The sequence below is a fragment of the Lichenostomus cassidix genome, chromosome 18 (assembly GCF_008360975.1).
Source record: "Lichenostomus cassidix isolate B80296 chromosome 18, HeHo_3.0, whole genome shotgun sequence".
In the NCBI taxonomy this organism is placed as follows: Eukaryota; Metazoa; Chordata; class Aves; order Passeriformes; family Meliphagidae; genus Lichenostomus; species Lichenostomus cassidix.
The window spans coordinates 524143-549930 of NC_139498.1; the positions used below are offsets into that span (position 1 = coordinate 524143).

The following is a 25788-nucleotide window of genomic DNA, read 5'->3' on the forward strand; positions in this document are numbered from 1 at the left end:
TTCACCCATCTCTTTCTCAGATTGTTTTGATAGGAACAAGAGTGGGGGGAAAAAGCTAACAGGAGAAATAAATGATAGCTCTGTCTGATGTATTTCATGCACCTATGAAAACGTGCTGGGGAAAAACGTGCCAGCAAGGAGCAGAGCCCTTGGATTTGTTTCACTGCAGTAAAACACTCCACCCTCTGAATAAGCTGCTGTAGAGGCAACAACAAAAGAAATTCATGATCTAATTACCAACCAGACAAAAATGCCCTGAATTTTAAAAAGGGCTCAGACAAGAGGCACCTGCAGCTAAGTGAGACTCCTGGGTGTCAGAATTGTGGATCCCAGCAGTGATCCAGGCTGTGCTGCCACTGCTGTCAGGACATGGCCACACGTGTGATTTACACAGGAAGTCTCAAAATTCTGTTTCTGCTGCAGACAGGATCCTTGGGGAACACTGCTACTGCTGGGGCTTTTCTGGGAAGAGGTGGACAGAAAAGAGCCAGGAAGGAAAAAAAAAAAGACCTCAAAAGCATGGACATAATTTACCCTTCACAAGTAATTCCCATGCCACTCCAGCTGTAAATATTGATTTTATCAGCATTAACAAAAGGATTGTCAGATGCTTTTTAAGAAATAATTCCTAACTCATAACAACAGCTCAAGCTCAAGTTTGTTAGGAAGAAAAATTAATTCTGGCATTTCAGATACATATAGTTATATAATTTATAAAAAATAAACCTCTAATAAGCAAAACAATGCTAAAGAGTTTCAGAGGCTCATGATTTTGACACTATCTACTAGCAAAAATAACTAATTAAGCATCTGCCCTGAATCTAAACTCCTAGTTCAGCACAATTTTATTACTACACCTGATGTACTGAAATTATACTACATGAGGCAATCCAGATGAGTGAAGTACTCCTACATCCTCCTGCATTACCATCAATATCCACAACCTCAGACATTCTGTCTCCTTGATAGTATGAGGTTCCTGCCTTTCTCTGATTTAATAGAGTTGAAATATTCAAGCACAATGTCCCCACATTTAAATTCTTTTGGAAAACTGGTTTTAGTGGAATGCTTTCACCTCTGGAAGTTGCCTCTGTCTCTGAAACTTGACAGTTTGGCTTCTGCCAAAAATCAAACAGGGTCAGCAGGACGATGCATGGACTATAGTAACACCTTCAGCTGGTTACTAAGCTCGTGCTTCTGATGATGGAATTCTGTCTGCACCTGCAGAAATGCAGTATCATCTAGGGGAAAACTCTTGTTTAGAGGCAGCACAGATGGAAAACCAAGCTAATGTCACCATTCAAACATCATTAAAACTCTCATACACCTCAGTGCAGTCTTATACCCCATCACACACCCAAGAAGCCTCATTTCCAGAAGATTATTGTACCATTAAACTATACCATTTATAAACTGATTAAGTTATTGCAGTCCTTTAATATGGACAGATTCAGTTTGGTTTCTCTGTTTAAAACAGATGTGTCCTACAGAACAAATCCAAACAGTTTAAGAAGTTGCTGCTGTTGAACAGAGATGAGCCAACTGAATGAGCAATCTTATTTATTTCAAGTGAAGTAAAGCAACTCACAGTAAACCCCTGTTTTCATTTCACTTTGGTTTTACATAAGTTGCTTAAATTATTTAGTCAAATCAGTACAATTTATATAGTACTGTAAGAGCAAACCCAGTTTGCTCTTTACACACATTTCCTAGACACACTGCTCCTTGGATATCTCAACACTCAACTGGGAGTGCTGGCCCAGGGCAACCAAATACAATGATTTGCTAAACAAAATATATTAACTTTCCAAGGATAATATTTTTTCCTCTCACAACTATCTTCTTACATCTCAATTATTTAATACTAAACACCTCCCAATGATCTAATTCCTTTAACTTCTCCATCATCTATGTATCTTACAGCCAATATGACAATTTGTACTAAAATAAGACCATATATGCTAAAACTCTGATACAAAACTCTGATATGCAGACAAAGAGGGCGCATGTTTTTCCCCTTTGCATTGCTTTGTTTAGCTTTGTAAACTGTACCTCCTTTCTGCATTAACTAAGTTTAAGAATTCACAAATATATTTCCTATTCATCTTTCAGCTTTGTGGACTATGAATGGCACTGTTAACGTTAAACTGATGCAAGTTTTTAAAATACTAAAAATCAAAATGCAGTGATTGCCTTGAAACTGGCATCCTACATTAAACTACATCTTCAGCTCATCATGTATTTTCACTGAATATATGCAAATGAACTACACTCCTGCCACCTCACTAAAAGGTGCTGCTGCTGAAGAGTCACAGGGCAGGAGTGTTTTTTAGGGTACACACAAACATTTTGTCATTTTAGCTAAAACCCAAAAAAATACCTCAATACATTCAAACTTACAAAAGAGAGATTAGAACAAACAAATGAGTCTCACAGACTTTGCTCCTAAATAGAGGCTGTTCTTCAGGAGACAATAAAAACCACGGGATTGGAGAAGATAAAGTGTTAATCGCATATTTGGTGGTTTATGAGCCAAAGCAGTCTGAGGTTTAAACTGCTTCTGCTCAGTGCTCATCCCATTCAGAGACGATGAATCATTTCCCATTTGGCAGCACTTCTGCCTACAAGGCTTGTCTTCTGTGAGATTTCTCCTATAGCCTTGTAATAGATTTGCTAATTTAGTACACCTGACTTTGAGCAAAAGCTATTGTTGCCAGCTGTCAGACTAGACCTTGTCCTGTTTATCAGACACATCTCCAGCAGCCGTCCTGCCCCAGTCACAGAAACACAACACTCCTTACTAATCCAACGGCAGTAAATTACTTTCTAATATCCTTGTTTTTCTTACTCTGCCAAAATACCAACACATTGCAGATTTAAAGCAACAGCAAAATCAATTTATCCTCAGCAGCTGGGCTCATCCCAGTTTATCCAATAATGGCATTTTTTTAAAGTCATATTTACTGTTCTAGTCGTTCTGTCCATGAATTCCTGCGTTCCAGCAGTAGAGGTTTGACTGTTTTAAACAAAGGTAATATAAGATCACAGGGAGTGTATTCTAGTTTTTTAGGCAGGCCTCCACAGCTCTTTGAAAGATAAATCAGAGCAAAACAAAGTATTGAACGCCTCTCACATACTAAAACATTTCCTCATCTTCCCCAGGGCTTTGTGCACGTAAAAGAAAGTGCATTACTTGCTGTTTGTAAGTATTTGTGTGGACAGAAGCTTAGGGCAGGGGAAACAGAGAAAATATGGGGAGAGTTGGGTGGGTTTTGTTGTTTTGAGTTTTTTTTGTGGTTTGTTGGTTGTTTTTTTTGTTTTTTTTTTTAAACCTCTCTACAGTGAATCTGGGAAACATATGAAAAAAACATTTATGTATGACAGTTTTACACACAAACAAAATCTACCAGAATATAAGTCTTTACATTCCAGTTTACATAAATCAGTTATACAGATCCAAAAAAAAGACCTGCTCTTTTCAGGTTTCACACACAGTGTTCACAGAAACACATGTCCAAGATTAGATGCTATTTTGATACTCTTACTCTTCAAAATATTTTAAACCTCTGTATAATCAACAAAAATATGAGAATGCACACTTGGCTAACAGAAAATCTGGAGTATTGACATTCCTCTCGTCTGTTCTCAGGGGGCTGTGGAGCCACTTACTCATGTCTATCATTCAAATCTGGCTGCTGAATTCCTGCTGAGCAGTCAAAGCAATGCACCTGGACTCTTCCACCTGGGACTGACTTGGAAGGCCAGACAGAAACTGTGATTCAACATGCAAAGACCATTTACCATGAGCACATTCCACACCACCTTCTGCTATATTTGTTGCCAAAATTAAATGTTCATTGCATTTGCCTTGTAGAGTAGCAGAGGTTCCCCCCTAGTCCCTTCCCTGCTGACAACATCCATCCCAACTGCACTGCAAACACCCTGCCCTTGGCAAAGGGGACACAGCTCTGCAAACTCAGCTGCACAGGCAGCACCTGCTCTTCCAGGTGGGACAAGAGATGAGAGAAACCTGGGAAACAGAACAAAATCTTGGGATTTTAGCAAATGGAGGTGAAGTCAGAGCAAACAACAGAATCAAGAAGCAGTATTATTTCATTGCCCTGCAAAAGCTACACAGCCACTCTAGTCTCCTGTTAAGCGAATGCTCTTGCAAGTAAAAATACACATATATATATATAAATATATATACACATATATATATAGTTTCACAAGGTTTTTCACTGTAACATTTGAAATGATGAATCAGATACTGTACTCCAAGTATTATTCATCCATACAACTTAAGCTAGCCCTGAGTAACCATTAAAGAAAAATATTTGCCAGGAAAAAATAACCCAGAATATATGATTCATTCACTTCTGAAACAATAAAATGGTTCATTATAACAAAAACAACTATATTGTAAATACTTCAATTAAAAAGTAAAAAAACCCTAGCCAAATACAATGAAGAAAGCATGCCCTTAAAATAAAAATAAACCAAATGTGCATATGCGTGCAAATAACAAAACATCTTGCTGGAAAAAGGTAATTTTATAAAATGTACTTAACGACATATCTGACAGAAATAGCATTCTATTTTTTAGGGATTTAATAGTCTTAGAACAACAAAGACATACCTCACCTCCTAAACTCTCAGCTATTCTTCTATTAAGCTGATAAATTGGTGTTTATTTCAGCACAAAGTGATACATGTAGTGCATACCTGAAAACCAAACATATGCTGAACATCCCCCCGGGAAGCAGACAAGGCTATCACTGACCTTAAATCATGACAAAAAGAATCAGCTGAACAAAACCAAGCATTTAATAACTTTATAATTGCCTAAAGCTCAAGAAGGCATGCAAATGAGCAGCTTTTTGGAAAAGAAGTCACATAGAAGCAGACTGTTTCAGCCTCTCAAACATTGGGGGAAAAGAGAACAACTGCTATGCATCAACAAGTAACTTTAAAATACGAAAACAGTCTGAAAACCTCATTTTTTTCATAGTTAGACAATATTAAGTTTACTTAAAATGAAAACTTGCAGTTTCACGTTGTATCAGTTCATTCATTTTTAGTTTACTAAAAAAAAAAAAAAAAAAAATCATCCATCTGAATGCACCCATAACTTCCCCTCTCTGTCTACACAGACCACTAAGACCACTAAATGAAACTTCAAACTGCACATCTGCCTGTCCCCTGCTGGAGATACACTGGTCAAACTCTTCTGCAGGCTCCTTTGCATGTGTTTAATATACAGAGAGAGTGGAGATCAAAGTGTTTCACAACACTGGCAACTCAGTGCAAACAGAGCACACTGTATTAAATCAAGCCCCTGAGACTGAAAGATGCTCTGGTGCCAAGTCCAGTGGGGACAAACTTAAAATTACAGGATTCCCTTCTTCTATAGAGAAATATTCACAAAGCATGCAAGATCCATCACAATGCACAAATGATGACTGCCATAGCTCATAGCTTTCTCTGTCCACTTGATATTTAACATATTAACATTGACTCTACCTAAAAAAACTCAAATTTTTCATGTAATGAACTCATAAACAGCAGACAACACTTCTCTGAAAAAAACATTAATTGTAACTCCAAAACCTTTATGAAAACATGGCACGTAAATTAGCCAAGGAAACTTAAAAACTACATAATTCAATTATAATTAACAGCAAGTTTTCTGACACTTTTAAAGGAAGAAAATATTAGCATTAATGAAGTGAACAAGATATTCTTAGAATCAAAGGTCTTTTTAAAAAGCTTCTCAGGTTTGCTAAAAGCTGAAGAATTCCTTTTGTTCTACACATAAGGAGTAACTCTGATCTTATCTGCAAGCCTTTTTAGAATTATGTTCTGAATCGTGGCCATTAGAAGCCAGCCCTTAATTCCCTGTTTCTTCTATACAGGATCAAGGTGATGAACATGTGGAGCAAAGGAACAGATGGGAGAAATTTTGGGGTGGGTGTTTTTTCCTGTTTGTTTTTAAACTTCTGGCCTCTTTCCAACTGTAACCACTTACATTCTTTGAATGTTATGCATCTTGAGTTCTTATAAACCCCTCTGCTCTAGATGACCCCTTCTTCCCAACAGAACACTCAGATCACCAACACAGCACTGCACGTGCAGCAACAGCATTCCCTGGCTACAAAGCCAAGTGTTGAAGGTCTGGAGCAGGAGACTCTGGGGCTGCCTCTGGGACTCTGGGTCATGTTCAGTGCTGCAGCACCAACAGAGCCCCAGTGCCTCATCCTGCCAAAAATCACTCTCCATCATCCATCCGCCCATTTGCCCCGGACAGCTCCTTGTTCCAGGTCACTCCCTTCTCCTCCACCCTCATCCCGCTTGTGCATCCCACAAGTGCCTCTCTTCAGCCCAGGAGCAGGCTGAGTTCAGCATGAAGAGGCAGAGCTCAGCTCCTGCTGTCTCCTCACTAAGCCTGCACCAACCTGGCTGATACAGCCACACCTGCCTATTGCTGTGTCCCTGCCTGACAGTACCTCTGCCCAACAATAAAGGATTCACAAGAACAAAGGATTTCTAAGAGATGTGCAATGTATTTTTAATCCTTCTTGAAACTGGTTGAAATTTAGCAGAATCTTCCCAAAATAAATTCGGTCTGCTTTAGCTCCTCAGCATGAAAAGTGTCCACGTTAGGCAGCTGTTAACGGCACTGAGCAACATCTTATAATGGGAAGCACTAACTGGAGTTGGCATTATTAGCTCCAGCTCAGTATTCCCACTTCAACTATAATTATAAATTCCACTGATGGCAAGTAAAAGGCCAAGATGTTCAGACAGACAAAGCAGTTCCATGTTCAAATGACACAAGTAGAAGCAAGTGCAGGACCAGCATTCCCACTCCCCACAGTGCTGAAGGGACAAAGGAATATTCCAAGGGTCAGGGTGACCAGGGACAATTTTCCTGTGCATTTACTGCCACTCCACTGCAGTGACACAGGGTGGGAGCACAACAAGTGCATTTGCAGGCGTGGAACACACTGCAAAGAACTCCTGAAATGTGGAGAGTGAGGCTGCTAAATCTCTATAAAGCTATGAAAAATATAAAGCATTTGAATGGATCCAAAGTCCTGCTCAGTGTAGATGAAGTTACATTATGCTGATACACAGGAAATAGCTGACTGATTCTACAGGATGAACAATTCACCAGAGGAAAGCAACTTTCAGGAAAAATGATAAATATTGTAATGAGGAAATCCGAGGCACGTATTCACAATGCCACATTCACAAATGAACAGAAATTTCTTCCCGATCCTCTGGCCACAGAAGCAAGTGAGACACAGACAAAAAAAAAAAATATAATATATATAGGACCTCCCCCCAGGCAGAATCACCACTTGCTGTTTGGGAGGGGAACCAAGAACTTTACTGTCTATGCTTGTAGATGGACTACAGAACTTTTAATCTCCTTTAACCACCCCAAAGAGCTACTGAGAGAACAGTGTGAACTGTGGGAACTGCTCAAGGAAGGGAAAGAAGACTACACAAATATTTTATGACAAGCCAGGCATGATGCACATACTACTGAAAATTACTCTAAGTCATGTTTTCCTTAAAGGCCTTCTCTTTTCCTGCTGCTGAAGAAAGCAGAAGCCAACATTTTAAATCATCTTTCGAATCAGTTCTTAAGTAGAAATCCCAAATATGACAGATGTTCACAAAAGGGCCACGGTGTACATGTGTACATGACAGCACAATTTCAGGATAAATCTTGCTCCCCTCATATTAGTACAATCACAAAGATTTACACACTTTGACTTTTAAACAAAAAGCTGATATCCAGCTATTTAGGGCAAACTGTAATTATTGCATGGCACCTGGAATTTACAGACAGCATTTGCTTCTGTAGGAAACCAGGGGCACTTCCCCCGTGCAGCAGCACTAATAAACTTGAAAAAAGGAAAAGAGCAGCTCTTCCCCATTCCAAACATCTATCCTTGACCAAGAGTTTATTTAACAGTGTGTGATATATACACCTTTAAAGACTCTGTCCACCAACACTTTGTGCTCCACCAAGCATTCAGAATTGCAAGTTGGAAATGCTAATTTAGAAATGCCACATAAACAACCCACTTGAAATTATGAGCGATGGCACAAAAACAAGCTTCAATTAACAAGAACCTTCTGCAAGAACAATATGAAACACTTTTGAACTTTCTACTGCAATCCTCTAAATACAAGCCCTAGAAAATTTCTGCTTTATCATGCATTATGCCCTTCCTTAAAGTTTGGTCGATTTATGTGTCATATACTGTGCATTCAAGCTTAAAGAAGCCAGTCATTTTTAATTTCACAATTGGTACTACTAAGCAAGTGCTCTCCAGAAGATGTGAGGATAAGGTCCTTCAGGTATATTTACATGGAGTACTGAGCAATGGGTATTTTGTGTCCTTTAAAATACATGTATTTATATTATCACGATGAAGAGACATGCTCAGTATCTTCAGATTCCACACTGACCGTGCAATCCCTGGATCATTCCAGCCTGGGTCAGTGCTGTACTCAGCAACATGACATGCACATTTCTTTACATTTTAACCCAAGCAGAGGAACAACACCACCTACACCAGCTCCATCCTACAAAGTTTCTTATATCACACCTGATGCCACCTTTTATAAATTAAGACAGAAGTACTTATTTTGCTGCTAAACAAAAAAGAGGACACCTTAATATTACTACACCTAAGCACAATGCTTATTCATTACATGCTATTACTCATTCAGTCCTGCTTACATTCTTCTATACAGAGCTATAAACCATTTCAATAAATCCACCAGGGAAAATAATGGGATGAACTTCTCCGAAAATAAATATTTATACATATTATAAATAAATAATTTTAGAACAAGATGAGCATTTTCTGTTAAAAGTAAAATTGAAGAACTATTTGTCATAAGGATGCCTAAATGCTTGGTACAATTAATGCCATGAATTTCTAATCTCAGGCAGTTAAGCATGAATGTAATTCTTATTCAGACACATTTAGTTCCTTTGCATGCTTAAGGATTTTTTTTAACCAGCCATGTCCATAAGTACTCTAACGTCTTTCCTCCCTCACCAATAATAAAATTAATTTTAGTACATTCTACATTTTCTGCACAAAAAATGCCTGCATTCACTAGATTGCCCTTGACTAAAATGAAACAGCAAATTACTAAGTACACTCCATCCACTTTCCTCATGTCCTACAATATGCACAATGCAGGAACTGTGCCATAAATAATTTTAGAAATGCACAGCCTAGTCTTTACCTGTCTTAGGCAGAAATCTCCAAGTTGACCCAAGTTTTCAGAAAATGCCTCTAAGTATTACCAACACAGATTCCACCTCCAATTAAATACAAGCACAACTGCATCTATAATTGAATTTATGTATGCATCTATATATAAACCCCAAATCAAATGGTTAAGCATGTTAAAAAGAAGCATCATGACAGATATAATTAGTTATTACTCCATTTAACTCCATCAGTAATGTTAAAATCTGGGTCAAGGCAGAATGAAAATGCCACCAAGAGCCTGCTGCTCTGTGAACCTGTCTGAAGCCACCACTCATTTACACATCAACCCACCACAGTCCTCCTCTATACCCAGCAAAGGAGAAAAAAGGGGGATGACAAGAAGAGTTGGATTTTTAATGTGGATATATTCCTCAGCCCACCCCTTCTGACAGCACAGGATGGAGCAGAAGGACATGTGCATCCCAAAAATCAGTGCTGGGGCTTGGAAAGCTTTACTCCAGCATTGTCACTGCAGTGTTTGTGGCAAGATGGCATCACACACACTGACTGAAGCATCAATGGCAGAATCTGGGTACACAGTTTTACTGTCACCTGTAAATTACACAGCCTGTACATTCTCTGCATATTTCAAACAACTCAAATGAATTGGTTACAGAAAGGACGCATTGAAAGTGTTACACTGACAATCCCACAGCCGTGGAGTGACTCTCCCTTCCTCCACGAAAACAAGCCTTGTAAATTGGGTTAAATACTCACTGGCCGAGACTCATTCCAGAAAATAACCAATAGCATACAGCCACAGAAACTCACATACTGCTACTTTTTCTTTCATAATTTTGAAAATATGAGTAACACTTCATCAAAAGCAATACGTTACTCACTGCTGGGGGTATCAGCCCTGCTGGTCTGATCTACCTGAGCAACAGCAAAAAAAAAGTATTTTAAATCAGAAAAAAAAGCAATTCCCAAGAGTCAGCAGCATGCTAAAACACATCTAATAGTGCAACACAAATCTGGGATATGAGAGATAATTGAACCCAAATCACCCAAACTGCATAGTCTCAGAAGGCCCAAAACAGAGCCATCTTTTCTCTGGATTTAAACTCAAAAGAAACAATGTTCATGGGCAGAAAGTCAAAAGATAGTGGATCTAAATCCCAGCTCTACTCGGTTTATCCTTTCTATGATCTTGAGCATGTCTGTTCTCCATCCTGTATCGCTCTCCCCCTTAAACTCACATGATAGTGCTCAGTCAGTTTTGTCCTGAGCTTTGTTATCAACAGACGAAGATTTCTTTAAAGTTACAAAAGCAATCTTATCGATGCTTTCATTGGAAGTACTTACAGATTAAGTAACAAGAAAAAGTCAACAATTTGCTTCCTTGAATATATTACTGACAAACGTCCCTCAAGATTTTTCTCCTCTTCCCCAACAGGAACATGCTTTGCTAACAGCAGACACACACTGCAGCTACTTTCACATGCACTGACATCACTGAGGCGAATTCTTCCCACCTCTCAGGAGTCACTGCAATGATCTCAGCCCTGCACGTGTGATGAGCATTTACATGATACACATGTAAGCAAGCACATGACAGCCTGTGCAGTAATGTACTTGTGCCACTCAGCCAAGTCAGGAGGCAGCTCACGTCACTGTTGTGAGGAGAGCAGTGAAGACACCCAAAGAAATCATCCACCCTTTTTAAACACTGCAAGGAAATTCTGGCCCGGTGGTGAGATGTCATTCTAAGTACGATGGCAAGGCAAGGAAGCACTCCAAAGGCCATGAGACAAACCAGAACAAAACACTAAAAGCTGTCTTCTTTCAGGGATCTACTCATTCACCTTATGGACACAAAGACAAAACGTTTTCATCTGGGGCCTGATCAGATTTTTCAGTGTGATTAACAAAGAAAACAATATAATTTGTCACCACTAGATGAGTTCCTCAGCTTTGTTCAGCTATGCAGACACGCATTACAGGACAGTGTAAACTTTTTAAACTTAACTGAAAAGTGCAATTCTAAACATTACTTGCTAATTTTCCATCCCCAGGACTTCTTTTTTTCCCCCGCAATAGCTTTAATTTTTTTTTAAATTACCATTAGGACTGCCTGCAGATTTCCCATATGTCTCCCACATATGCCCCATATGTTACCTACACATGTAAATCCTCTACCAGCTTCTATGTGATGCTCTCCTGATTGTACAGCCAAAGGTGAATAGTGGGTTTTTTCGAACTGAATTTCAATCTTTTAATTGAAACCCCCATATAACCGTTTTCCTCCTACAATTTCCTCCCCCAAATCCTTTCTGATCTTTGTTTTGCTTGCCATGATACCCCATTATGTACCCTTGAACACAGACACCTAATTTTATAACCAGATGAATAAAACTTTGTCATACAAGCTGAACTCATAGAAACAAACAGCTGAAACTGCTCCATACAGCTGCTCAGTTGTTTATTACAATTCTTTGGCATCTGTATGATCCACAACTGATTTATATGTATATAAATATCTAAAACTGTATACTGTGTATATGAAAAAGCATATATTTACACACACACTTCATACTTTGATGAAAATATTGAGGGCCAAGCAGCCATCAATCCCTGTACATCTGATTAGACACGTCTATTGACTTTGTTACAACTGCATCAGTTTAATCCACCTACTATGTAATTTATTGATTCAGATATCTTAATGACACATGGCTTACAAAAACTAGTACTTAAGTAAAATACACCTTACATGAAGGAACCCCATTGTTTTATTGTTGGCCAAAGCCTATCTAAGTACAGGCTGCTAGTAAGAGAGGCAGTCCTGCCCTCTTTCCAGCTTCTTCTCTGCATCCCTCTCCTTCAATACAAAAAACCACTTTTTTCATGGTAGGATTAGCTTTCAGCTCATCCCATAGCTACACAGTTGCTGGAGTCAACACAAGGGAGGGCCCAGAAAGTGAAGCCAGGGACTACAAAGACAGAAAAGAAACAGCACTCCGATTTTAAACTGACCTAAAATGGCACTACTGTTTCAGTCAACTCTAAAACCACTGCCTTGCTATGTAGAAATATAGGGAGCTACTCAATCAATCAATCAATCAATCAATATGATGTTCCCACAGTCAGACTCTGCTATCCATAAACTTCAGTCCTGTTTCCACCACCACTGATAGAAAACTTAGGATGCAAGTTAATCACTGTCTTCAACTGCATTAATTTAACACTTAAATTTATCCACTGCAAGAAACAGGTTTGAAGATTCCATATTGTTTTGCAAGGCTCAGGAATACTCTTTTCCTAACTAATATACCTGTTTCTTTGAGAAATATGATTAGCATCCCAACAAGAATTTCTATGGTCTGACAAAACAGTAGCACATTTTTCCTTCAACACTATAACTTTACAGTACAGCCCCACCTTTGACTGTGAGGGCTGAATAGACAGTAAAGCAGTGAGAGAAGAGAGAGAGGAACAGCACATGAGATGCTGATCCATTTTCCACAACATAACACGCAGTGCTTTTATTTCCCTAGTCAGCAAACCCTGCAGGAAAGCTGGAAGCATTAAGGAGGAAAAACAAATCCAACAACTCCTCAGGCCTACATCTGATTCTGCACCAGCAAAACTCTTCCAGCTCATTCCAGTTTTATCCGTGGGATATTTATTACCACTTTTTCCAGCCCAGTGTAACTATGCTTTGTGGCTATGGAAGTATCTTTACTCAACAATTATGACACCAACACTACCTGCAACACATGAACTAAATAAACTTCTGCACTAAATCTTTACTCAATATATTCTAATGCTCACATAGTTTTGCAGACTCCAAGTTGATTTTAGAAAGTATCTCCTTGAGAGAAACAGTCTTATGGGCTTCAGGGAGCTGTCACTGATCTCCTAAGTGAAAGCAGTCAAATGTAGCTATTTCAACATTAGATAATTCACAAATTAGGACATAAAATGTTTATTGAGAGCAATGGTCATTTCTCAGTTTTCTGAAGAATGTAAGATCAAAACAGTACAACACAGGGGTGGAAGAAATCATAGCACGTTCTGTCCAACAGTGTAGTGTATTTACAAATCCACAAATTCAACACAACACTGAGAAAAATCACACTAAGAATGGAAGAGGATGACTGCACTTGCAGCTTTTGTAGAACTTGGATGTACTCAGGATAGGACTAGATCAAATGGTGGTAAATATATGAGAGCTGAAGAAACTTTCCTTACACTTCCTTGGACATTATTATTACAAGCTGCTAAGATAAATCGTGCAGAAGATTAGTGCAATTCTAAACTTTAGCTAATTTAAATTGCACTGCCTATATTTTAATCAGAAACAAGGATTTATACCTCCTGCTAGAATTATCATCAGAAGCCATAATACTCGGATTTTAACAATTATCCAGAGATTTTCTAGCCCAAGATTATGTGAAATGTATCAACGTACGTATCACCAAAGAGTCAAATTATATTTTGCAACAAACAGCTAAACCTTGGAGCAAAAGAATAACCTTTTATATTAAATGTATAACACGGATGCACCATAAACTAAATAAAAACTTACTAGAAGTATGCCACCACTGTGGTTTGTCTCTGTTATGGAACCCAGATCTAAATAAACTGTTAAACACTTAGTGTAAAGGTATGCCAAACATTTCTCAGAACTTTCTTAAGGTCCCAACAAAGAGTCAACCTTTTTTGCAAAACGAGGCCTAGGTTAAATATTTTATTTGGCTCCTCAAGATGGACTAAGAAGTTGGGCACTAGCTCCAGATGACTTCTTGGACTCACATCAAACATTACCCTGTCATTTATCCAGTCAGTCAAAACAATGTTTTCCATCTAAACCTTTAATGTTTATGTCCTGAAAAACTGCTAATTGAATCCAGCTCTTGAAATCCATTTTTAATCTATACCATCTAATTTAGTGATAATGAACAGAAAAGATAAGCATTGAACAATGATTGCAGAATTAATCCTATAAACATTTAAGCCAAAACAGAAGACTGCTAGTTTCACAGAGCCAAAGAAAATTAGGATTAAATAGCATTTGTCAGTTCGAGAATAAACTCTTAAAAGCACTGGATATACAGATTCTTCTAATTCCAAACAGTTTTAGATCTCAAGAGCCCTCAAACTGCTTTTCCAATCAAAAAGGGTAATCAAAACCACACAGAACACTTAAAACTATTCCTAGGCAAGAACTGACAACATGTCAGCTGAATTAATAAAATTCAATGTTTTCCTTAAACATGTAAAGCTTCCCTACAACAAATGACCTTACATGAAACAACTCACAATTAGCTAAAGCAGAAAATACCTCAAGCTGTTCAACGGGAGAAAAAGGCCAATGTTTCCTATAGGCTTCCAACACCAGAACTGGTACTCAGTTCTGCAAGAGCTGCTAGACCTGGACTGTTCCCAGACTGTGCTAGACCTTGTCTTCATCCCATGCTCTGCACATTCCCTTCCTAAAATACAAGATGACAAAAAACCCCAAAACCATTCTTTAAGGTCGTACCTGCTTCATTTGGGGACTGACCACAGTGTGTAACCCACAGCCTGGTCTGCTCACAATCACACTCCCCTCAGTACACTGATATGTCACAAGCACGATTTCATTCTATGCTTAATCCTCAATAAAAATAAAATATGAAACAAATTTGAACACAAAATACAGAGGTGAGAAAGACAACTCCCTAGACAGTATTTCCATGCTTTAAAATAAGGCTACATTAAGACCATTTTGAATGTTTCAAAGATAAGCAAGTCTGGGCACTCACTGGTCTGGGAAAAAAAAGTATTTAAGCACTGCACCAACACAGCAATAACCTGAGGAGAAAGCTACAAAACATGCTGTAAAAACAAGGCAGCAGTGTTCCATGCAGCAGTCCCAGCTACACTCATTTCAAGAGTTTTATTTCCAAGTCTAATACAGAGACACTCACAAATCTCCATGAAAACTAGATTACAAATCTAGTCCGAGTATTTCCAAAGTAAAACATAAGCAGATAAAATTCACTTTTCCTGTGAAAATAACATACTTGGAAAAATCAGTATGAAAACACCTCTATCAGGCATGAAACTGGAGATATTTTGTCATGCACCTAGAGTAAATATAACTATTTTAACATTTTTAAGAACATTTCTTTTGCAAGCTGGTTATAGCCACTACATGTAGAGATGAGTATTTACAGTGTAAAGCTATTCTTTTCTAATCACTTACCTTCATGTACTGATACTTCAGGACACACAATATCAATTATGTGCTGGAGGACTTACAATACTTCGAAGAAAAAAAGCTAGTACAAAGTGTCCTGTCTTTTTTTAAAGAAAGCTCTAGCAGAACTTTCAGTGTTTTTTTCTCTAAACCTATTTACCTGGGTTCTTACATGGAAAAGGCCATAGTTTTAAGTATTTAAAACCAGACTGTTTCCCTTCCCAGCATGCAGGTGACCCGTTTTTATGGTATTTTAAAACACCAGAGGTCAAGTGGTCTTCTGGAGGAGGGCAGCACAAGGCACTTCACCCAAGACCTGTGAACAATCACAGAATCATGGAATATGCTGAGGTGGAAGGGACCCATCCGGACCATCGAGTCCAGCTCCTGGCCCTGCACAGGAGCCCCAAAATGCCTCTCTGTCCCCGAGAGAGTTGTCCAAAGACTCCCTGAGCTCTGCAGCCTTGCGGCTGTGACCACTGCCCTGGGCACCCTCTCCAGTCTTAGCTGAGAAAAGCGCTTTAAAAACCCAACAAAACAACAATAAACAAACAAAGAGATCAAAGCAAATAGTGTGACAGTTTCTTTCGAGTTTACACCGAGGAGGCGAAGGGAAAATAAACACCAAAGTTGGGGTGCGGTGGCTGAAGTTCGCCCAGGCGGCTGCGGGGCCGGACCGGCCGGGCGGCGGAGCCCAGACACGCCGAGCCCGGGGCCGAGGGGAGCCGAGCGGAGGAAAGCTCGCCCTCGCCTAGCCTGCGAGGCCCGAGGGGCCGCTCGGCCCCAGGTTCAACCTCAACGACACCCGGAGGAGCCGCTGCCGCCCCCCGCCCGCCCGGCCCCGCGGCCCCGGCCCGGCCTCACCTGTCAGCCGCAGCTTGACGGGCCCGTTCCGCCGGGCCCCCGGGTTGGACATGGCCCCGGCCGGGGCTCCTCCGCCGCTGCTCCGCCAAGGGCTCGGGGGAGGCGCGAATGGAGCCGGGCCGGGCGCTCAGGGCAGCGGCGGCCGCCGGAGGAGGAGGAGGAGAAGGAGGAGAGGCCCGGATGTGCCCAGCGTCGCCATGAGCGGGGCCGGGGCCGCGGAGGAGGAGCGGAGCTTCCCCGCTTCCCTCCGCTTCCCTCCGATCCCCGCCCCCGGGCCCGAGCACAACAAAGCCGGGACGGAGTCGCACGGACGGACGGACGGACGAACTAGCGGCGGGCTGGGCTGGGCTCGGCTCCTCTGCCTGCGTCCCTCCCTCCTGCCCCGGGGAGGCCCTGCCCGCGCCCCGGCTCGGCTCGGCTCGGCTGGCTCGGCTCGGCTCGGCTCGGCTCGGCTCGGCTGGCTCGGCTCGGCTCGGCTCGGCTCGGCTCGGCTGGCTCGGCTCGGCTCGGCTGGCTCGGCTCGGCTCCGCTCCCTAAGGCGGGGAGTGGTGTCAGGTGGCGGCGGCGGCCGGGGGGAATGGCCGCGTTCTGAGGGAGCTGGGATCGGGAAGGGTGGGGGGAATTGCCTGTCCTGGGAGAGCTGAGGGTAGAGAAGAAGGCAAGTGAATGGCCAAGGTGAAGAGGAGGGGGAGAGGATGACAGGGGAGGTGTGTGTGAAGTTGGGAGGGGAAAATCAAGGGCACAAATAGGAAAAGACAGGCAGGAGAATTTGGAGACAGGCTGCAATGTGGTCACGCTCAGGAGAGCCTCTGATCCAGGGCAGTATTCCCCATGGACAGGGTGTGACAGACCAGCCCTGGAAACTGCTAAACTTTGGACCAATTTAGTTCTTATCTGCACTCTGTAGAAATCAGCAGTCGGGTTCTGTGAACTGCCATTCTCAGAATAATAATTTAAAAACCCCACAAATGCCTTGCATCCATGCCATGTGGCCTAATTTAACTCCCACCCTGCAGGAAAAGTTACTCTTTCCGGAGTTTTCCCAGCAATGCAACACACTTCCCTTAAGGGGAGCTCCATCGAAGTCATGGCAGCTTTCTGCAGGGCCAGAGGGGCATCGAGGCTGGGAAGAGCTCCCAGAAAAGCTAGAGGTTGCTGCAGTCAAGGTTACCTTGGAAGTCTGAGTTAATACACCACACACCTACTCTTACTAACAACCTTACTATTCTCCACCCGTTTGGTCATGTCACTGCTCTGGCTTCTTGCTGCTGAGCTAACCTGTGAAGTATTAGCACGTGGGTGGTCAGAGGTGAGGAGCCAGCTATGGATCAGGACCCCAGTGTGGGATGAGAAGATGACCCGTGCTTCACGGAGTTCATGACGTGGCTTCTGCACAGCCCAGGAGGTTCCTTCTCTGCAGTTGCCCAGAGCTGAGCTGAACCATGGCTGGAGTGATCCCATCCTGACAGAGCTCAGAGCTTCGACCTTGTTCATTCAAACCTGGGGCATGGAACTGATTTTTTTCCATTGAAGGCCTTGGAAGTGGAATGTGGTTCTCAAAGCTTTCTTTCCATAAAATGTGACCTCTCCCTCACTGTATGTGGAAACTCACTTCTCTTTCCTCCCGAAGTGTCTTAAGTGCCAGGTTCTTCCAGGTGGAAAATTTCCAATGCTTCCTGCAGTGGTGGCACTGATGTTCCTGTGTCACTTCAACAGGGAGCAGAGGAGTCCTGGGATCAGGACCTTCCTTGGCCAGGGCTGTGCCTGTTGCCTAATCCATCAGCTGTTTAACACAAAACTAGCAAATGTTAGACACCAACCTCCTTCACAGCACAGACAGAGCACAAGAGAAAACATTTAATTCAGTGCTTCACCACTATTAAAAAAAAAAAAAAAAAAGAAGATAATTTGAAATAATTAAAGTCTAAACTTCATTTACTGCAAAACATGGGCACAATATATCTATGGGTTTTATGGCTTTATATTGTGCCAAAACAGTTAAAAAGTTACTTTGTAATGGTTATGTAAATTCACACACACCCTAAAGACATTCCTGTGTCCTGATTCCTGCTAATAAAAAAAAAAAAAGAAGAAAAATCAGCTTTTGTAATTGAAGGTCACACTATTAAAGTTCCAATCTGTTACAAATTCACATAGTCAGGTCATTATCCTTTTCTCAAACCAAGTATATAAAGCAAAAGGCTGATGGTTTGCAAATATTGCAACATTAGCTGGCTGGCCACTGCTAAACTGAATAGAAAAACAAAATATATAGCTACTTTTCACATACTTCCACATATTTCTAGATTACTCTAGATTTTTCCTAATGTGATGATTGTTCATTTCTGGGGTCTTGCAGTGTGCTTTGGACCCAACGTGCAATAATTCTGATATAGTCTGATGAATGTATTTAATATGATATTAAACATAGAATTCTTTCTACATGATCTTTTTCTAATGGATAACTAGTGTGTCAGACATTAATTGAAATGCCAATATTTTAATAAAACCCCTCTGGGATTAAATACAGTATTTCATTGTTCAGTAGTTATATGAACATTTTAATGCTTTCATTAAAAGTGGTTTATAAAGGTCATGAAGCATACTTGGTTTCATATGGCTTTTCAGAAAGCAACTTGCTGAACTATAAATTTTTCTAAGATTTTTGGACATGCTGCTCACCTTTCAATGAAAATACTGTGATATATTGCAAGTGTTAGAGCATTAACTGACAGTCTGTGCATTTGGTCACCATACAAAATGTACTGTCTGCAGGATGGCTGCTCCTGCTGTGCCTTTTCTTTAATGTGTGCCATGTTTGATTTTATTTATTTATTTTAAAACAACCAACATTACTTGAGCATTTTGACTAAAACATCCAAAATTCATCAGTGACACATGGGATAATGCCCCTCTCTGTACCAGGGGCATTATGGCTGTGCCTTGGGTGTCCCACAGGTGTTTTTATCCCATCCCATCTCCCAGTTCTGTAGGGAAATGAGGATTTTTTACTCATTGTTCCTCTCTACTGAGTAGAACTGCCTGATTAACTTGTTCCCTTTCAAAGCATTCCTGGTTCATCATCACCTTTTCTTGCAAAGGGCATTGTTCTCCTGGTCTGCCTCTTTGGCACAGGTTTTTCTTCTAAACCTTCCCTAAGCCAATCATAACTTCTTACTGTAGCTAAAAGACTTCCTAAATTCATTGCAGATCCATCACATTTTTTGTCTGGTTCCTGAATGGAATTCTGTCCTCCATGAGGATTTCTGTTACCTTCCCTGCTGTTCTTCTGTACCAAAGGATCAAACTTTATTGCAGTCATGTATAAAGTGGTTCTGCGTTTCAGGGATGAGGAACAGAAAATTTCATTTTGTACAAGATTCCTTTTTTTCCCCTTGCAGATTATGAAAATGGTCAGACTGGGGTATTATTTGTGTTGCTGGTAAATGGAAAAAACTATATTAAAGCCTTGATATGCACATGCTTAAATATCTGTTTTTACTCTGTCACTGTTGCTGCTCAGAGACAAAGAGAGTTAACCCAGCAGTGGACAAACCTATCAGAGTTCTGGGATGAAGAAACATGTCTAGACAGGGGCTCTGGTTCTCACTAAGACTCCCTTTGGCGTGCAGAGACAATGTTTATGCAAGAGGTCAAGATTGAATCCATTTCTCAAGCTGGAGCTGGAGATGAGGATTTTCAGGAGAAGAAACTAGGAAGGAAATCTCCACCCATGCTCTGGCTACTGCAAAAGGGGACAGCAAGCTTGGAGCACAGACAGCATGGCCCTCTGAGACAGGATGTGTCTTGGGGAAATGATGTGTCTCTGAAGGGAAATGACTGCAGCTGTGGCTACAAAAAAAATGCATGAGCTTCCATATCACAGGATTTTCCAGTGGTTAGTCACTAAGATAACTTCTAAGTCCATCCATCCAGAACAGATTAGTAACTGATGCACAGATATTCCATGCAGTTCTTTAGCCATGCTATTTTCTCATCATGTCCTGCAGGACAGCACTGTTCTAATATGACTTTAGAAGAAGAAAGGAAAGGAAAGGAAAGGAAAGGAAAGGAAAGGAAAGGAAAGGAAAGGAAAGGAAAGGAAAGGAAAGGAAAGGAAAGGAAAGGAAAAGGAAAAGGAAAGGGAAAGGAAAGGGAAAGAAAGGAAAGGAAAGGAAAGGAAAGGAAAGGAAAGGAAAGGAAAGGAAAGGAAAGGAAAGGAAAGGAAAGGAAAGGAAAGGAAAGGAAAGGAAAGGAAAGGAAAGGAAAGGAAAAACACATCTACTCACAGTTCTGGGAATTGCTGAAAGGAACCCAGGCTGTCCAGCTTTGGAAAGACTCTGCTTTGTCTTACATGATGTCTGGAGGCATTTATAAACATGCTACATGGGAACTAAGCCCATAAATAAGCTCAATCATGACACAAAAGCATTTGCAGGTTCAATAAACCCAACAATCCCTCTTTTAAAAAAAGAAATCTTATTCCTAAAACTTTCTGAACTGCAGAAATACCTAACCTATCCACAGGCTGTACTGGCTTCTTTTGTGCTTTCTTTTAACAAAATCACCCAGAAGTCCACTGTGAAATCCATTTGAGAGGATTTAAGATAAAGTTATCTCTAAAAATACCTCCAAAATATTTCATTCTAAAAGTTACAAAGCAAGGTTTTATGCCAGATAAGAGCAGCACAGATATTTAAGTAGGTTAGTGGGTCTAGTGGAGTGCTAAAAGTAACCTAAAGCAAAATCTGTCACCATGTGTCTTGAATCCTTCCTTTATTCCACTCTTGAAATCCTTTAAAATAGAACTGGAGGAAAGGTGGTTTTCTCCTTTTCTTTTTAGCATTAGAATTCAGAGGCAACATGTCTAATTAGGCAACGTGTCTAATGAAAGATGTGAGGGCTTGGCTCTGCAGTCAGGTATGATCATCCTGCAAGCAGACACGTCCATGTGCACATGTCCTCATTCACTGAGTGCAAAATTCGGGTTTTTTTGAGCAAATGTCATCTCTCATTTGTTCTGTAAAGTACATTGCACAGTTTGGTTGCTGCAAATTTAACAAACATTTGGATTATGTTGCTAGAAAGACATTATGTTCCAATTTGGGTGTAATACACAGTGGGGTGGCTATGAGGAAGTAAGCTTTCCCTTTAGTTAAAATGATTTTTGTTGGTTTAGTTTATTTTTTCCATGTTTATTCCTGGGTTGCTTTTTTCTGTTTATAACTACAGCACACAGAATTCTGTTGACAGCTGCAAATCCGCTGTGCAGTACAGCAGATCAAATTTTGTGTTCTGCAGCAGGGCAGAATATCTGCATGTGCACTTGGTTGTACTGAATGGAAAAGTTTTTAAAGACAGTTTGGACAAAAGCTGCAGGAGTGGGCTAATCTGATTTTTCTTAAGTAATTTCTAGAATAATTTGCTATTAAAATTTGGTTTATTGGAAATTATTAGGTCCCCAATGTCAGTCTCCCTCAATCCCCTCTGTTTTTCCTTTCTAACTTAGTTTACATCTTGCAGAGTTGTTACCATTCCCCCTCTGCTGACATTTTCCTTTCCTAATCCCTGTCTGGCCCCAGACTGCAGGTGTTGATATACACTGAAGTACAGATGGGGTAATGGCTTCAGTTTAAGCATCTACACAAAACATTTGTACACAGAAGAAAATTTCCTGCTTAATTCAAATTTTGCAAAGCAGTTCTTCAGAAGTGGAATGTGGATGACCTGTCCCACCCCCCTGCCCTTATTTCCCTAGATTGGAAATGTTCTCTCTATTGTAAGTCATATGAACTGCAGCAATGGGGTTTTTTAGCCATTAGGGGAAAGGAAATGACATATGGAGAGAATTCAAGTCCCTCCTCATTCCTAGAGAGTCTATCCAGAAAGTCAGTGTGCTGAGCTCCATCCAAGTGTCGTTTCCTGCTCGGAATTGGGAAGGGGAGCTGGAGGTGGGAGGAGAGATGGATACGTAACATTAAATTGCTGCTTCTGATTAACAGCACATTCTGCACATGATTTCACAGTATTGCTTTGAACAGAACTGAGCCTCTGCAGCCCAAATATGTGTAGCAACCCACTGATGAAAGAGCTATTTTTACATCTGTTTCATATAGTGGGTAAAAATGAAGTGATTGGGACGGTGGAAATGTGCTTTGGAAGTTACTGAAGATTTTCTGATAACTTTGTACCTCCAATCTTCCACATGCCCACAGAGCATTATTAATACTCCTGGTGGTACGGCTATGTTACCCCTGTGAAGCTGCACACAAAGCAATCTGTTACAAAGCAAAAATTAGGCAGCTTTCCACTGTTCTATATATATAAAAGTATGTATGACCCCATAATTCATATATACAAAAATAAATAAATCACCCCTTCAAAAGATGACTCCATGATTTTAATTTCACATTGCAATGCAAATTGAGAAAGATATGGAATAAAGGAGAATGATTCCTCATTACACTGCCTCTTTGTTGAGCTCATAGGTGTGATCCAAACTCCCCCACAGTGAAGTCAGTGCCATTGATTTTGCTTTCAGTGTGTCAGTCAATTGAAACTCTATTCCTGATACATGATTTACACATCACTTCTGGAGCTGGTCCATTGTTTTATTTAAATGATCAGCACAACATTTTAATGTGGTCAAGCAAGTTGTGCTTAGTAAGAATTAACAGGATTTTTCACCATCCTGCTTTAATTTTTCTCTCCTCACCTTGCTCCTTTAAATCCCAACTTCATTTCCCTCCCACTAATGACACTCCCTAGGGAAGTGGGTGAACTGCAACCTGGAAAGAGGCCATGGCTCTTCCACGAAATCTTCTGGTTTCTGCGGAAGAGCGTCCATTTCCTGGAGCCAGTCTGAGACAGACAGTGCTCTGCAGTCAGAAACAGGACTGGAATCCAGTGACCCTTAATCCGTAGGAAGTGCTGCAAAACTCACAGCAAATCAATTCTCCCTCAGCTGTCCACAGGCTGAGTTTCTGCCCGCCTCGTGTCAGTGCCATTCCCTGGATCAACGAGAAGGAAGTGTTTTACAAACACAACTGACAGCTTTGCACACATGTAGCTGGAGTGCCCCTGTGAAAGGTTTTTCCTGAAATTTCCAGTTTCAGGGGGTGCACCCCTCCCAGCCTGAGGAGGGGGCCCCCTAATTCCCTCTTAGACTTTTTTCCCTAACTTTCCTTTGAAGGCCAAAGGGTTAATGTGTTTCCTGTTAGGTTTTAAGTGAAAGTCCCAACATTTTCCTCTATAGGTCAAATATAACTAGACACAATTAACCTTCATTAATTACTTCTGTTTTGACTAACAGTGCCTCTTTCCCAATTTACACACTTTCCCAAAACTTAGACCTGTACTGAAATCTACATCATACCTTATCACAGAAGTGTTTCAATACTCCTGGGATAATCCTATATTCAGCAACAGGATAACTGTGACCAGAGGTGCTGTGGGTTAACTACAGGAACGGACATCAGGATTCTCAGGCTCCAGGTGAATTCTGCCAGCAACTTTCTGAATGTCTGTGGATAACTTTCTTATGTCTCAGTTTGCTCTGCTGTAAAATAGATTTAGAAACAGAAGAGGTCAGTGAAATATTGTTGGGTAGTGAATTCCTTTCCCTGCAGAACTACAGCTGCTTCTTGCTGCTGATATACCACTGTGGTTCTGTGCAATTTAAATCATTCTGGATAGAGTAGCAGGAAGCAGCTTTGCTTAAGAGAATATTTCAGTCTAATTCACAGGAAAAGAAAAAATAGATTTCTACTGATTTAACCATTTCTAAATTTCCCACAGTTTAAACTGTTCTTCCTTTAGCGGAAAGTGAACTGACGCTACTGAATTGCAGGACTGCAAAGTCCCTGCTCACCTTGCAGAGGATGGCACCTTTGGGAACAGCAAATGGGACATCAGCCAGGCAGCATCTGCTGCCATCAGAATTTCAGAGGCAGTTACTTCTACTGAGATCTCAGACTGCAATCTTGCCATCACTCCACAGATAAAATAGCATTAGCAACAACTGCATTCCAAGCCAGTTGAAGTCAGCAGGGGTCTGTTATTGTTGCTCTCAGCACAGAGGGGTTGGCAGACTGACACACAGGCCACCAGACATTTATTCCAGCCCTTGTCCTGAATGAGGCATTTGACAAATAAAGAGGACAAGCTCTTAAATCTGACTGAGCAATGCACAAAAAAAATCCCCCCCCAAAACCAAACCAACTAAAACCCAGAAGCAATAATTCTCCTCTTCCTTTTTGTTCCTACCACTTTTTTAAAGCTAGAGACGCAGCCTCATGGGTGACTGTGATCCTAACCTCAGAAATAGTTTGCATTTTCTTAGAATAAGGAGTGACTCACCCCAGTCACTTACTCATAATCGTTGTAGATTGTTGCTTGTGGAAATACATGTTGCCAATAGGGCTCACTGGTGGATAGGCTGAACACATTTTTCTTGGATAAAAACAAAGTCTCCATCCCCAGAAAGATATTTATTAAGCCACTGGGCTGTCAGGTTTCTAAAGAAGAATTTGTAGTGTTCTATTATTAACTCAATATATTAGATAAATCTGAAACAGTTCAGAAAAAAGTAGAGATAACACTATTGAACAGGTGTTTTGCATTTACTATATACAGAGACAGAAAAGCCAAATTAATTGCATACACTAGAGAGCAATTAAAGCAAGGATTTGTGTTTTAAAACACCAAAACTTTAATTTTAAAAGGGCTTTTGAGAGGTTGCACCTTATATTCGATATTCAGCCTGGCTAAACACTGTGAAGTTTTGTGTAACACGCCGAGTGGTTCAGCTCGGTGTTTGTTATCAGCAACAGGCAGCAGATGCACCTGAGCGCTCCCAGCGGGACGATCCGCCTCGGACACTGCCCTCTGCTGGCACTGCGCTGCTCTGCAGGCCGCGAAACCCGCCATTCCAACCCGCGAGTCAACCACTGACCCTGCAAACCCTCAGACACCAAATACGGGACAGTATTCTTGCTTAAAGCTGACTGGGCATAATTGCTTTTATAGAGGTTAATTCTTTCCGTTGTCTACAGTCACATAGAAAATCGTGATTTAACTGAAGGGTGGAGGTTTGACAACAAAGTAAGAGACACAGGGAGGCTTCATTGCAGGTGCATAAATGCCCTATTTTCTTGCTTTTCACCCTAGAAGAGTAAAGGCTCCAGCATTGCAAGGAAGGTGATTCTTTCCCCTGTACACAGCTGCGGCAATACCAAACTCTGGTCCCAGGAGTGCTGTGGGGTCACTGCACTTTGGCACAGCTCACAGATGCTGCCATAGATCCTGGGTGCCATCTGCAGCCTCAGCCCTCAGTACAGGGCTGGGAACAGACCAGACACACTTCAGCCTCTTTAGAGACACCCACAGTAAGGCTTAGTACTTGCTGCAGCTCTTTTGGAGTTAGAGAAA

General features: G+C 41.0%; 1 protein-coding gene across 5 annotated transcripts in view; it reads right to left on the reverse strand.

Moving 5' to 3' along the window:
* Positions 1-16730, reverse strand: part of SMURF2 (SMAD specific E3 ubiquitin protein ligase 2) — a 67105-nt gene extending 50375 nt beyond the window's left edge. For 4 of the 5 annotated variants that reach the window (XR_014855528.1, XR_014855526.1, XR_014855527.1 and 1 more), the window contains exon 1: positions 16360-16729. Coding sequence is in view for 2 of the 5 variants with exons in the window: in XM_085077270.1 (XP_084933396.1) it covers positions 16360-16411 (52 nt within the window). In the remaining 3 variants the exon portion in view is untranslated. Of the gene's footprint in view, positions 1-16359 lie in introns of all 5 variants that reach the window. The other variant, XM_085077271.1, reaches the window with a different exon arrangement.
* Between the last annotated feature and the right edge of the window lie 9058 nt (positions 16731-25788).